The 15,283-nt window shown below is 40.4% G+C and overlaps 1 protein-coding gene across 1 annotated transcript; it reads right to left on the reverse strand.

Moving 5' to 3' along the window:
• Positions 1–678: 678 nt before the first annotated feature.
• LOC120084850 lies at positions 679–1,983 on the reverse strand. Its single transcript, XM_039040667.1, has 2 exons — positions 1,658–1,983; positions 679–1,546 (listed from the first exon to the last, which is right to left on the reverse strand). Exons 1-2 carry the CDS (start codon positions 1,981–1,983, stop codon positions 679–681), a joined length of 1,194 nt encoding a protein of 397 aa, XP_038896595.1.
• Between the last annotated feature and the right edge of the window lie 13,300 nt (positions 1,984–15,283).

The raw sequence follows: 15,283 nt of genomic DNA on the forward strand, positions 1-15,283 counted from the left end.
CGTTATTGATCTATCGGCCAACTGCAATGTAATTGTGGTTGGTCTTGCGTTGCCGATATTTAGCTTTTTGAAGATTGACAAGGGCATTAGGTTTATACTTCCCCCCAAATCACACAACGCATTTCCGACTTCTTTACCCCCTATTGAGCAGGGCCATGTGAAACTCCCGGGATCTTTCATTTTGGTAGGGATGTTGTTCTGAAACAACGCACTACATTCATATGTTAACGCAACACTTTCGTTCTCCCCGACCTTCCTCTTATTGGCAAGTATGTCCTTGAGGAATGTCACATAGCTCGGCATCTATTCCAACGCTTCTATCAAGGGAATGTTAAAATGTAATTGTTGGAGAACATCCAGGAACCTCTGGAATTGTTTGTTGTCATCTTTCTTCCTTAGCCTGGATGGGAAAGGTGGAGGATCCTGTCGTACTTCCTGTTCAATTGGTTATTCATTGAGGTCCTATGCTCGTTGTGTTTTAGGAGCCGGAGGTTGCGTAGACTTTGCATTGGAGTCTTGCTGAGATTCATTCCTTGTAGATGTACTTTCTTCTGAACTGGTAACTCTGTCATTAATGGTTGATTGGTCATCGTTGATGGTTAAATCTCCTGGTCTTGTTACTAAATCTGGTACAGGTGACACGGGGACCGTTGTTTTGCCACTTTTCAATGTCACTGCTTAACATTGTTCTTTACCACATGGCCCCGATACTCCTGAGCTGCTAGGCAGCATACCAGGCACTTTATTCTTAAGTTCGATCGTAAGTTGTTCAATCTGCTCCTCCAAATTTCTAAGGGAGGAAGCTTGCGATTGCTTGATTGTCTCGTTCTTCTCAATATAATGTTTCAATAATGTCTCCAAAGACGAGGTACTGCAAGAGGTGTTAGAAAAGTTCGGATGGTCATAGGGTGGTATACTCTGAAGATTACCTGGGTTGTGATTCTGATTAATGAAAATCGGGGGACTGCCTTGATTCCCAGGATGACAGCTTTGATGATTACTTTGGCTCCCCTGGTTGTGATTCCCGTCCCAACTGAAAGTTGGGTGATTTCGCCAACTAGGGTTGTAAATGTTGCCAAATGGTTCATTATGGATGGAGTATACGAATTGTTGATTCAACGGGCAGACTTCCACTGAGTGTCCCTCTCCGCATTGAACGCAATTTACTGCGGCCACGTGTGTCAACGCATTGGCTTGCGCTGAACTTTGAGAGAGATGTCCTTGCTGAATAGCCATAGTCTGAAGTAGCAAGGTCATTGTGGTCATCTGGTCTACCAGGGTTTTCATTGTATCAATTGGTACAATGGCACCTTCTACTCTTCTTTGCTCCGAACCTCTTTCCTCATACCCATTATAAAACCATTCATCTGTATTTCGCGAAATGCGGTCCAAGATGATCTTTGCTTCCGTATACGTCTTGTCTATTAATCCTTCTGCTGTGGAGGCATCAGCAACTACTTGCATTGATCGATCCAAGCCATTATAACAAGTTTCCATCAGAACGCAATTGGGAATCCCGATGTGCAGACAGTTCTTCACTAATTGCCTGAATCGCACCCAAGCGGTGCTCAAAGTTTCATAACCCTTTTGTTCAAAATTCAACACATCCCTCCATCTTCTTACATTGACAGCTGAAGGGAAGAATTTATTCATAAACCTCTCAACCAATTGATCCCATGCATTGATTTCATTTGGCTCTAGTGACTGAGCCCACCTCCTTGCCTCATCCCGCAGTGTATACGGGAAGATATACAATCTAATTCCTTCTGGAGACACACTAGGTATGGAGAATGTGTTGCATATTTCTACAAAATGGGTCAAATGAGCATGCGGGTCTTCTCCTTGTAGACCTCCGAATTTTCCCGCATTTTGAATCATTTGAAGCATTATCGACCTTATCTTAAAACTTGCATTCTCCTCAACCGTGGGTCTTGAAATTTCGGGCAAGAAGTTATAAAAATTTGGCGCCGCATAGTTCCTCATTGGGATGTTGCGGTCAGCAGCAAGAAATACAGGGTCTTACACTGGCTGGTATACCCATTGATACCCTTTGGGTGCCTCATTGTTATTGTTGCCTGCCATATTGACTCTTTTATGCCTTGCTCTGTTCTGGCGTGCCCTTGGGCGAAAAGTACGCTCGATCTCTAGGTCAGCTTCGAATTCTCGATCAGTTCCAGTACTCATAAACTGTCAGCCTATTTTTCACGTTAAACAGACAGTACAGAGAGATCTGTCCTGCAAAATACGACAAAAGTACTCAACACTAACCGTTACCAATCCCCGACAATGGCGCCATGAACTTGATGACATAAATTTAATGTCTTTAACTTTAAGCATGTGGACAAATATGAATATGAATGAATGAACAAATATATGTGTTAAAGGAGTGAAAGAAGATTCATCCTAATAATCTTCATATGTTATGGAAGTAAGGGCCATTGCGTAATTATGACCTGAGGTAGCGAACGAGACCGCAAATGGATGGAAATTCTTGTTGCATAAAGCCTCAATAAAGTCTCTTACAGAGAGTCGTCTTAATCCCCCCGATCCCTATAGAGCGAAAAAGTTGCCTGGTGATCCCTAGGTTGCATTTCATGATTCTTGCCCCTTATCTAATTACCAGTACCGTAGTGTGCGCTTTAGTTTTCGAATATGTCGTTCAGCCTCACGAGTCTATTCACTTGCTTATCGTAGAGGCTATCAGTCGGAGAATGGGCTGTGACTCCTGCCGTTGCGTCATGTCAGGTTTTCACTCAAGCTATTTCTTTAAAAAGAGGATCACCCGATAAGAATGTGGAGAAGAACTAAAATAGAATGGTTCCACATCCCAAACCCAAGCTCTATTCTTCTTCAACAAATCAGTGAGCAGGCACAATAGCCATAGAGTCAACCCCTGGACCCGGTTCATACTTTACACTCGTAATGTGTGCCGCTTACACTCCTTAATCTTATGCCTAAGAACTCTTGTGATTCGGAATGAACCTTTCTCGGTGGAAGAAAAGGAATAACGATGTATCAAACTCTAAAAAGAGGTTGTTTTCTTGCAATTGAATCAAAAGGAATGTTTAAATATATGCGTTATTAATGTTATGCTCGTAGTATGCAATGGAGTAATGCGTGTCACAAGTTTCCTTGCGCTAAAACCAAGTATAATTCCAACGCAAGTTTCTCAGAATAATCTAAGGTCGAACACAGGGATTGTTTTCGTTAATGTGTTATTGATGTGGTATATACGACCGATTTTTACAATTAATAAAGAATGGTTGTTTATACAATAATGTAAATTACAATGAAATAAAATTGCGTTGATAAAATAAAACCTAAACTAATATGATACAAGATATAAGATACATGATACATGATACTGAGTTCGAGAACTGACTGTGAAATTGTACAAGTCTTTATGAATGAATCAGAAAGGGAAAGAGTACATAGTAAAAACATCGCAAGTTTGTTAATTACGTTAAAGATGCAACTAAGGTTTCGCTTTCCCTTGGCGTACACTTCTCGGTGATCGGCCGCGTTCCCATATCTCTATGGTGAAACAGGGATGGACATGATGAACACAAGGTTGCTTCCATCTCTGGAAGTACTTCTCGCTTTAGTTAACGCATTCTTCCAACCTTCTCTCGATAGGCGGAATAACATCTTCACTTCTGCTTGCACAGGTGAAAATGTCGTCGAGCATGCTTTAGCTAAACTTAATTATTTCTTTAACACAATTAACTCACTCGCTTAATTCTTTCTATTTACCCAAGGAATTAGGAAACATCATGGAGAAAATGGATTATGGATGAACGGAAATAGACAGAGAGATGATAATGTTAATTATCATAACATTTAATTATAGAATTAAGCGTTCGATACATGGTGTGAATGAAAGATTAGAGAAGATGACTACAGATGATGAAAAAGAGATTAGAAACAAATACAGAAGAAGTGTCAACGTTTTGACATAGATTACGAATGGAGGTTTTGCTTGCCAGTGTGTGGTAGTAATGGAGAGGAGAGCTTCCCTCTCAGGCTTGCTCTTCTGGTATAAATGACCTTCGCACAGAGTTTCAACTGCGGGGATTAGAAGGATTCCTTGCTCGGAGACTCACCTCTCAGTCTTGTCTCTTGATTATCCTGGATCTACTCTGGACAGTCGCTTCAGTCCAGTTTCTCTCTCAGAATCAATATATGCACGTCTCTATGTATTCATGTATATTTTTCAGTGAATTTGCAGAAGCTATTTATAGGTAAAGCTAGGCTCTTAAACTTCGTGGTCCCCACTTTATGGTTATGGTATTTCCTGAAATGGCAGAGTGAATATTTCTTTTATTACGCAATCAACCCGTCAGAAATGCACAACTGAAAGCTTACATTTTTCAGAACCCTCCGTAATTGCGTTGCTCTTTACATCTTCGATCGATCGCCGCATGCGGTGTTGTTTTTTATTATCGCATGCGGTTGAATTTGCGTTGATCGCTAAGCTCTTGATCGATTGTCGCATGCGCCGTCATTGCGTTGATCATCTCTTCATTCCTGAATGATGGGTGCAATACGACGTAGATGCATTGTTTATTTTATTTTTGAGCCATGAACGCATGTGATGACTGATTTCCTGTAAAACAGAAAATGAAACATTCTATTCTACCATCACAGTAGTTTTAGTGGGTGTATTGATGACATTTTATAATTTTCGCATTTCTTAGCCAATTTCTATACTATCGACACAACTTTTCTTTCTTTTAGCCGCAATATCTAAATAAAATAGTGTAAATAACTTGTATTTCTACAAGTTATCAGAACTCCGTCTTGCACCCTATGTCCCCAGCTATCTATCTGGTCTTACCCCTGAAATGGGAGTCTTATTGAGCCGGCATTGTTGAGCCAACCCTCAACTATGCAAATCTAAGGGCAATCTCGAATAAACAGGAGTTCATAGTTAGCTCAAGATTAAGATCGAGTTATCTAGGTCATCTAGGTGAAATAGTCAGTCTTAAATAGTAAACAACGTTATAAAGTAAGAGTGACTTATTTCTTGGTCCTGATCTTATGCAAACTCATTGCCTGGGACGCCCCCACTCCTCATGTCATAACATGTACGAATTAGGATCACATCGTATGTAGCACTTTACAACTCTTTGTAACAACTATAAAGTAGGCACATCCAATGGTGTTACCAGAATAAGGTACCCAACCTTATTCATGTACTATAGATCATTTTGACTATTTACTCGAACCTGATCCACTCTTATGTCTCCACATAAAGTTCAAGTACTCATAAAATAGTCATGGGTCTTAGTTTATTGGATTTAGACTTTCATACAATTTGTGAGATCAATAACAAGTATATTGATAATAGAAAATGTTTATCATTTAACAAACTGCGAGTTTTTTATGACATAAAACCCAACACACATAGCCTTGCGTCAACGCAATCTCTTAATGCTCTCGGACGTTAATTTCTTTGGATCGTATTTTCACCTTGCAACAACGCATTTTCTGCACAAAAACATAAGTTAGTTGTTTTAATGCGATGGACAAATACGATCACAATGTTGTGAATTTAATGCTTTTGGACGCAATATTGTATATTTTTAGCATTGCAATTTTGCATTGCTTTATGACTTTGCATTGTAATAACGTGCATTTCTGTCAATTATCACTCTTCAAACCAAGAACTACATATACATTTTCTAGTAAAATATATCTATTATGTAAAGTTAACTAAATACCTCCCACTGCCAAAACTGAGACAACGTGCCCAGTTCTAACCTACATCATCACCTCTCCAGCTCCTAGTTTCTGCCAAGAACTAATTTCCTAAAATGAAAAACAAACGTGGTTAGTGGCACCCGAATCAATTATCCAGGCTGAATCATCATTCTCCACAAAACAAGTTTCCAAAACAAGCAAATCATATTTACCTTGCATGACCTTCTTCTTTTCTGTCAAGTACTTGGGACAGTTCCTCTTCCAATGTCCCTTCTGGTTGCAATGGAAACAGATTCCTTTTCCAACCTTGGATTTCTTGCCCTTTTGGGTAGTAGCTAGTGGGTTAGCTTTCCCTTTTTCACCTTTCTCTTCCACTTTCTGGTACTGGAAGAAGAAGGCACATACTTTGTCCCAAAGGTCGAACCTCTGTGGAACTTTTTAGAAGATAAAGCAACATTTGCTTCACTCTTCCATTCCTTTTTCACCAAGGATTGGAAGTTCTGTAGCTCGTTGAGCATGATGGTTAGGTTGTAGTCAATCTTGTTCATAACAGCATTGCTATGGAACTGTAGGAAACTTGTAGGTAAATATTAAAAAATGAAGCTAACCTAACTGGCTTCATCGATGACGGACCCATTCATCTCCGCCACGTTGAAATGGACCATCATGTTGAGAACATGTTCTCGAACAGATGCCTCTTCTTGCATACGGGCATTGAAGATGTGTTTCAGAGCATCGTGTCTGAATTGTGCAAACAGTTGTCCGAACATTCCCTTCAGGAACTCCATAATCTCACAAGTCATGAGTATGGACTCATACTTTTTGGCCAAAACTTCGGAAAGGCTTACAAAGATGTACGCTCGGGCCTTCTCGTTTTCCCGTGTCCATCGCTCATACACTTCTCGAACATTTCAAGCAGCATTGAGAGCTGAAAATAAAGGACAGACCTCCATAAGGACAAAACGTAGGTCATTGATGATAAGGATTGTGTTGATCGTATTTTTCCAAGAAGTGTAGTTTTTGCCCGTTAATTTGTCAGCGTCAAGTAAATTTAGGGTTGCAGAAGTCATATTTAAAGAAGTTTGTTGAAACCATACAAATTATTTCTAATTAGTCTATTTGCATTAAACCATCAAGACAACCAATCAATTTTAGCAAAATAGTCTAGTGTACCCTAAGTGACATCTATTTTGCAATGATGTTTCAGTGAGGTAGGAAAAAGTCACCGTAGGGTGATCAAGTGCCCATCACTAAAATGAGACAATCTCAACTAATAGATAGAACAACTCATTGTTACTTGATAACGAGCAGAAATGCACGTTATCATAGTGCTAAGTTCTTAAACAATATTGGATTGCGTTGATGAAATATGTTAATTTGCGTCCATTAAGCATCAATTTCTTAATATTGCGATCGCATGTGTCAAATGCATTAGAACAGTTGATCTTTATATTTTTGTGCAGAATATGCATTAACGCAATGCAAAGATTGCGATCATAGGAATTCATTGGTCGAGCACAACTTCACCGCAAGGCTTTGCGTTGATTGTGCTCGCACACATTCTCCCGAGAAGGATCGCCGCAACTTGGTCAGCGCAACATGGTGGGCACATCTGAGTGAAAGGATAAATAAGAGTGATGGGACAGAAAGCTGATGACAGTCGGATCCAAATTAAGTTGACAGTCGATAACGGTCAAGAAGTACATTCAGCTTTATCGGTACCAATTATCCGGCGCATCAATTGGGAATTAAAGTTGTCCCATCTGTACAACCAGGAGAGAGAAGCCGCCTTTCACCATGGAAGCTCTATAAATACCAAGTGCATTCTTCAGAGAAGGGGTTAATCAGTTCACCATGTTCACGACTTTTACAATCTTTTGTTTCACAAGTTCACGCCCTAGTCTATAGTTTTCTTTCATTTTAAGGCGAACGCGAGGAAGAAAGTTGAGGAGGTAGATCGTTCCGTTAAGCTTGGGAAAGTGCTGGAAGCTCCAAGACAGAGAGAGGGCCGATGCCTGCAGAAGCGGGAACATTTGTAGATCATAATAGAGATTTGGTGTAAAAAGCCTCGGTCAGCAAGGAATTGCTACCAGGCTCTCTACCTTTACTTTCCATTGTCATTTTTTACTCAACTCATTTATAAGAATGGAATTTCTTTATCTATATCTGTTCACTCTCTGTTATTCATGCATGAGTAGCTAAATTAGTTGAATGGGTTGAGAAGCAATTAGCTAGCATAATGAGGGAATCTTCATTCTTTGCGATTATCTTGTTTATGTATGCTTCATTCGTCTATTAGAGATACCCGGGAGGGTAGTCTAAGGACAGGATCTAGATTTGGGAAGGTCAGGTTAGAATCTAGGTTTGGAAGAACCAAATTATAACGCATAAACGAGAGATAGGCGCTTAGGGATGAGCACTATTTTTTATTAACGCATCACATGCATCTTAGCGATAAGATATGATTGTATGCGGTCACCTTGCTTTCATGCATTTTGAATCAACGCATAGGACAAGAGTAGAGACTTAGGGATAAGCTCTATGGACACTTTTCATTCAACACATGCGTCCTAGACTTAGGAACATCGCATTCACATTGGAAAATGATTTGTTATGCATGGTTATAACATGATCGCATAGTCAAACGCATTCCCGAGTAACGCTAGTTAAAAATCCTCTCAACTCGTTCATCGCATACTCATTGCATCTATCAACACAACTATCTTTCTCAAATCCGCCACCTTTATTTATTTCTCTATTTTTATCAACGCAACAACATACCCAACACTTTATCTATTTACTTGGTTACCACAAAGTTTTCATAAAAATTACCAACATAACCTATTTTCATAAGTCCCTGTGTTCGACCCTGCACTTACCAAGAAACACAGAGGAATTTACACTTGAATTCCACTGGGGAAACTTGAGTGCACAACGCAAATCCATCAACGCATATCATCCATATTTCCACTACATAATTTTGAGCATCAAGTTTTTGGCGCCGTTGCTGGGAACTTGGGCAAAATAGTTTGTTAACGGTAATTTTTGTGATTTCTTTGCAGAACTCTCAATTTCTGGTGAACTACAACCCAGAGATTGAGAGAATGTTTTGAAAGAGACTAAGAGACCACCAACAGCAACCATAATCAGACAAAGAAGAGATGGCAGAGCAGCCTGGAAATGGAACACCAAACGATAATAATGTCATGGCAAATCCGATTCTGTTGGCAAACAATCGCAATAGACCAATTAGGGACTGTGCATTGCCAAACCTCTATGATTTCTCCCTGGGAATCATGAGGCCTGCTCTCAACGGAAGTAGATTCGAGAAGAAACCGATGATGCTGCAGATGATCCAGACTATAGGTCAATTCGGAGGAAGGCATGGCGAGGACCTGCACGCTGACCTTCGAAGTTTTATTGAAATCTGTAATACTTTTGTGTTCTCGAACATCTCTATTGAAGAATTTCGACAACGTTGTTTCTATTTTCTCTCTGCGATCAAGCTAGGAAATGGGCTTATTCGTTCGAACTAGGAGAGATCACTTCTTGGGAGTAGGTGGTGGAGAAATTCATGAAGAAGTATTTTCCACCTACCGAGAACATAAGGCGAAGGAAGCTTATTACTAATTTTGAACAATATATAAACGAATCACTCAGCGAGGCTTGGGCGAGGTTTAAAAGGTTGGTCCGGGATTGTCCGCATAATGGGTTACCAGACTACCTTCAAATGGAAATTTTCTATCACGGTTTGAATCTCGCTTCGCAGACCGCTGCCAATGCGGCAGCTGCTAGTGGTCTGCTTGACAAAACATACGATGAGGCGAAGAATATCTTGGACCGCATCTCCAAGAACCATGAAGACTAGAGGGAAAGTGACCAGAGATTGAGACTTAAAGATTCTGACACAAATAACGGTGCCATTGTTTCATTACAAAACCAAATGACCGCAATGATGAATTTGATTCAAGGAATGGCAATCAGTAGCCCAACACCGCAAGGTGGACAAATCAACACAATAAGTCAAAACACCGCAAGGGGTGCGACTTGCGGTGATGGGTATGCGATGGAGGATTGTTCGCAAAATCCACAATCTGTATATTTTGTAAAGAATAATCCCTTTTCAAACACTTATAACCCCGGGTGGAGAAACCACCCCAATTTTGCCTGGAAAAATCAACAACAAAATTTTCAATCTGTGGCGCAAAAAAGAAGGGCCACCAGGATTCTTCCAACGCAACAACGGTCAACAGAGAAATCAAGCAAGTAGCTCACGACAACCAACGCAATCTTCTTCTCTAGAGAGCCTATTGAAGCAATATATAGAGAAAAACGAGACAGTGCTTCAGAGTCAGGCTACGTCCATCCGCAACCTCGAATTGAAAATGGGCCAGATTGCGAGTGAGCTAAAAAGTAGACCGCAAGGGGCGTTGCCAAGTTCAATCGAGCTTTCACGCAACCTAGGGGGATCAGGTAAGGAGCAATGTCAGGTTGTGACATTGCGCAATGGAAAGATTGTGGAGGGAGAAAAGGAGGAGCAAAATAGACCAACTTCCATCGCAATTGAGCCTGAGATTGCAACAACGCAAGAAGAAGAAAGAGAAAATGAAGCAGTAGAACTTGAGGTTGCATCAACCTCGAAGTTAAATGAAACGGGAACCATGAAAGTTCAGTTACCACCTTTCCCACAAAGACTAAGGAAGAAGAAAAATGAAGAGGTACAGTACCAACGCTTCTTATCTATGTTAAAGCAATTACATGTTAACATTCCTTTCAGTGAAGCGATTGAGGAAATGCCTGCCTATGCCAAGTTTTTGAAGACATGGTAACTAAGAAGAGAGGTGCTAAGAAATTTACCACGGTGGCATTAACGCAAAGTTTCCAAATCTATTATCCCACCGAAAATGAGCGATCCTGGAGCTTCACTATTTCCTTGCTCCATAGGGGGACTCTATATGGGCACCCTGTGGTGACTTGGGGGCTAGCATAAAATTTGATACGCTTGTCAAGATTTTTAGACAATTAAATGTGGGCATGCCCACATCAGTGACTCTCCCAATTGGCTGACAGATCTCTGGTTCATTCAGAAGGTAAGGGAAGGATGTGCTGATCAACGATTTGATAAATTTATTTTGCCAGCTGACTTCATCATTCTAAAATTATGAGGCCGACAAAGATATGCCCATCATTTTGGGGCAACCTTCCTATCAATGGGTCGTGCTCAAATTGATGTGCACAAAGGGATAAATCACTTTGAGATTAAACGGAAGAACGCTCAAATTTAATATAATTCGTGCCATGAAATTTTTGGATGAAGAAGACCTGCAAGATTCTGATGATAACCTAAATTTGATTGAAAAAGAAAAAGTCTGATGAAGAGTGTGAAGAAGAAGATGCCAACGCATCCATAGCTAACCTGCAATGCTGATCATAGCAAAAATAAACAAAGAAGAAGAAATGATCGCAACGTAAAAAAGAAGAGCCAAAAGAAGAAAGAAAAACAACGCAACCTTCCCTCGTGGAACCACCAACACTTGAACTGAAGACCCTACCAACCCATTTGAAGTACGCATTTCTAGGGCAGAATGAGAAGCTCCCAGTGATCATTTCCTCTGCGCTCAACAAAGATCAAGAGAATGTGTTGATGAGCATTCTCAAGAAACATATGCGAGTAATTGGCTGGACACTCGCCGACATTAGAGAAATTAGCCTTGGGTACTGCATGCACCACATTCATCTTGAGGACGACCACAAGGCAACAATTGAAAATCAACATAAACTTAACCCTGCGATGAAGGAGGTCGTCAAAAAGAATATTATCAAGTGGTTGGATGCGGGCATTATCTATCCCATAGCAGATAGCACGTAGGTCAGCCCTGTGCAATGTATGTCGAAGAAGGGCGGAATGGCGGTAGTCCCAAATGAGCACAATGAATTAATACCACAAAGGACCATCACTGGATGGCACATATGCATGGACTACCGCAAGTTGAATGCAGCCACAAAGAAAGATCATTTCCCTCTGCCATTTATTGATCAAATGCTAGACAGACTAGCAGGGAATGATTTTTATTGCTTCTTGGATGGGTATGCCAGATACAATCAAATCATGATAGCTTCTGAAGACCAAGACAAGACCACATTCACCTGCCCATATGGGACATTTGCTTTTCGCCGAATGCCATTTGGCCTCTGTAATGCGCCAAGCACGTTCCAAAGGAGCATGATGGCAATCTTTTCAGATTATCTCGAGGACTCAGTAGAAATATTTATGGATGACTGCTCCATTTATGGGAACACTTATGAAGTCTGCCTAGCCAATTTGGAGAAAATTCTGAAGAGATGTGAAGAGACAAATTTGGTGCTCAACTAGGAAAAATGTCATATCATGGTGAAAAAGGGTATAGTGTTGGGACACAAAGTCTCTTGGGAAGGGTTGGAGTTGGACAAAGCAAAGATTGAAGCAATTGAAAAACTTCCACCACTAACCAGCGTAAAGGTTGTGTGAAGCTCTTGGGGCATGCTGGATTCTATAGACGATTTGTCAAGGACTTTTCTAAGATAGCACGACCACTAAGTGCGTTGTTATAAACGAACAAAAATTTTGAATTTGACAACAACTGCCTCAACGCATTCAAAGTTTTAAAAGATGTGCTGATTACCACACCCGTCTTGATTGCGCCGGATTGGACACTACCGTTTGAAATCATGTGCGATGCAAGCGGGTATGCGATGGGTGCAGCCTTAGTGCAAAAGAAGAAAACAATTTTGCACCCCATCGCATATGCGAGTAAAACTCTAAACCCTGCTCAAATAAATTATACCACCATTGAGAAAGAACCCTTGGCTGTGATTTTTGAGTTGGAGAAATTTAGGGCATATCTGTTGGGAACCAAGGTACTCATTCACACTGATCACTAGGCAATCAAATATTTAATGACAAAGAAGGATGCAAAGCCGAGGTTGATCAGATGGGTTCTCTTCCTTCAAGAATTTTATATCGAAATAATTGATCGGAAGAGGATAGAGAATCAAGTTGCGGATCACTTGTCTAAATTGGAAAATCCCGAGGTTGACCGCAAGGAATATGAGGTGAGTTCATGTTCTCGGATGAGCAGCCATTCCACATAGAAGAATTGCCCTTGTATGCAGACATCGTTAATTATTTGGTTTGTGAGCAATTTTCTGAAGATTACACCTACCATCAACAGAAGAAGCTCAAGCATGAATGCAAACATTATTATTGGGATGAGCCGAATCTGTATAAAAGAGGTGCAGACCAAATCATTCGATTATGCGTACCAAATGCTGCTCAACAATGCATATTGTCACAGTGCCACGATTCGCCATATGGAGGGCACTTTGGAGCGCAACGCACTGCAGCCAAAGTTTTGCAAAGTGGATTCTTTTGGCCTTCATTATTTAAGGATGTTGCTGACTATGCAATGAAATGTGATCGATGTCAACGCACCGGCAACATTTCATGGAAGAACGCAATGCCAATGAACACTATCTTGGAGCTGGAATTATTCGACGTGTGGGGGATTGATTTCATGGGGCCATTCCCTCCTTCGCATGGCAAGCACTATATTTTATTGGACGTCGATTATGTCTCCAAGTGGGTAGAGGCAATAGCATGCGCCGCAAGTGATGAGGTGGTAGTCTCCCAGTTCCTCAAAAGAAATATTTTCACTCATTTTGGCACTCCCCGTGCCATCATAAATGATGAAGGATCACACTTTGTCAATCACAATATCAAGGAGCTGTTGCGCAAGTATAATATCCTTCATAAAGTGGCCATCGTATACCATCCACAAACGAATGGCTAGGCTGAAGTGTCCAATCGAGAAATTAAGTTGATACTTGAGAAGGTTGTAAAGCCTTCGTGGAAAGATTGGGCAATGAAGCTTGATGATGCATTGTGGGCATACCGGACAGAATTTAAAACACCAATAGGTATGTCCCCCTATGCGTTGGTATTTGGCAAGGCATGTCATTTTCCTTTGGAGCTGGAGTATAAAGCATTGTGGGTGGTCAAGAAACTAAATTTTGATTTGAAGAAGGCAGGGGAAGCGCGAAAAATGCAGGTGGTCGAGTGAGAAGAATGGAGGATTAACACATATGAAAATGCGAAGATTTATAAGGAGCGCACCAAGAGCTGGCATGACAAACGCATATGCGCTAGAAACTCCAAGTCAGGCAAAGGGTCTTACTTTTCAATTCAAGATTACGGCTCTTCCCGGGAAATTTAAAATCACACTGGTCCGGTCCTTTCATCATCAAAGAAATATTTCCACATGGTGCAGTGGAACTGATCACCGAGGATGGCAGTCAAACATTTAAAGTTAATGGACAACGGATCAAGGCATATTGCGGAGAAGATTTCCAGCCAAAAATAGCCTCCACAAAGTTGAAAAACCCAGACTATCCCTCACTCGACTCTTGAACACTTATCTCTTCGTTACTTTACTGTTATCTGTATCTTACTTCTTTTTCTTTCTACATATCTCTAAAAATAAATAAAATAAGATAAAAACTTGTTGTTTTGTTTTAAAATCATTCAACCCTCTCTTTTTTTGTTTACAATGATTACAGCACAATATTACGGAGATATTACAATAAGAAGCAAATGATCTCATTCCATCATCGCAATCCACAGGAGCAAAGATCGCCGCAAGGATGGATGCATCAATACACAATGTGGGCGACAGTGTAAAATTTAGGGGTGTACTCTTCCTTATCTTTATTTCAAATTTTGTGCAATCACATTGCATTTTACTTTTCAAAGTTTTATCACCGCATCCTCTTTGATCACCGCAATCATTTGACGAGTAGATAAATTTAGTAGTTTACCACATTCTGTTTCTTTGCCAAGTATGATTTCAATGATGAAATATGCTTCTATCTCTTTCGTATATATTAGAATCAACTTAGTCTTAAGATAGTCACCTCACGAAATATTTCTAGAAGTTAGGGGTTTGCGAGCTTTCTTTCAAACTCTCTTTACAATGCATTCTATGACCATCGCATGACTTATTTTAATTTCTTTTGGCAATGAAGACATTGCCGCATTTTAGATTTGGGGGTGGGGTATTTGTTTCCGACCTTGCTTCTATTACATCAAAAAAAAAATATTGTTAACAACTCCACTGTCAACGCAATGGGAAACCCATGTTGATAAAGAGTTAAGTTGTGAAAGGCACTTACCCGTTGGATGTCCACATGACACACGTGGGGGCAAGCCAAAACGAAAGTAAGTCACCAGAATCAACGCATAAATCAATGACCGCAACTCCAATGCCAAATCGCTATGAGTTTAGTCTGAGAAAGAGTGCATTGCTCGTAGTTGGATGTCTGCATGACACACGTGGGGGAAAGCCAAAACGAAGGAAGGCACTCGAATCAGCGTAAGGTCAGAAAAAAAATAGCAATAAAGAAAATTTTTGTGCAAGGATAAATCATTTGACACCCCGATGGAAAATTTTCTTTTTGAAATAAATCATGCGATGTTACGGAATTTAGTAAAGTCCTTTTGAAAGTTAAGCTTGTAGTCCCTAGGTCTTAGAAATATTTTAGGAAG

This window comes from Benincasa hispida, chromosome 9, assembly GCF_009727055.1.
Source record: "Benincasa hispida cultivar B227 chromosome 9, ASM972705v1, whole genome shotgun sequence".
Classification (NCBI taxonomy): Eukaryota; Viridiplantae; Streptophyta; class Magnoliopsida; order Cucurbitales; family Cucurbitaceae; genus Benincasa; species Benincasa hispida.

Coding starts and splice junctions, on each gene's coding strand:
- LOC120084850 (XM_039040667.1), bottom strand. CDS start 1,983: ATGAGGAACTATGCGGCGCCAAATTTTTATAACTTCTTGCCCGAAATT. Junction 1,547..1,657: donor TGGGATCAATTGGTTGAGAG/GTTTATGAATAA, acceptor GGTGCGATTCAG/GCAATTAGTGAAGAACTGTC.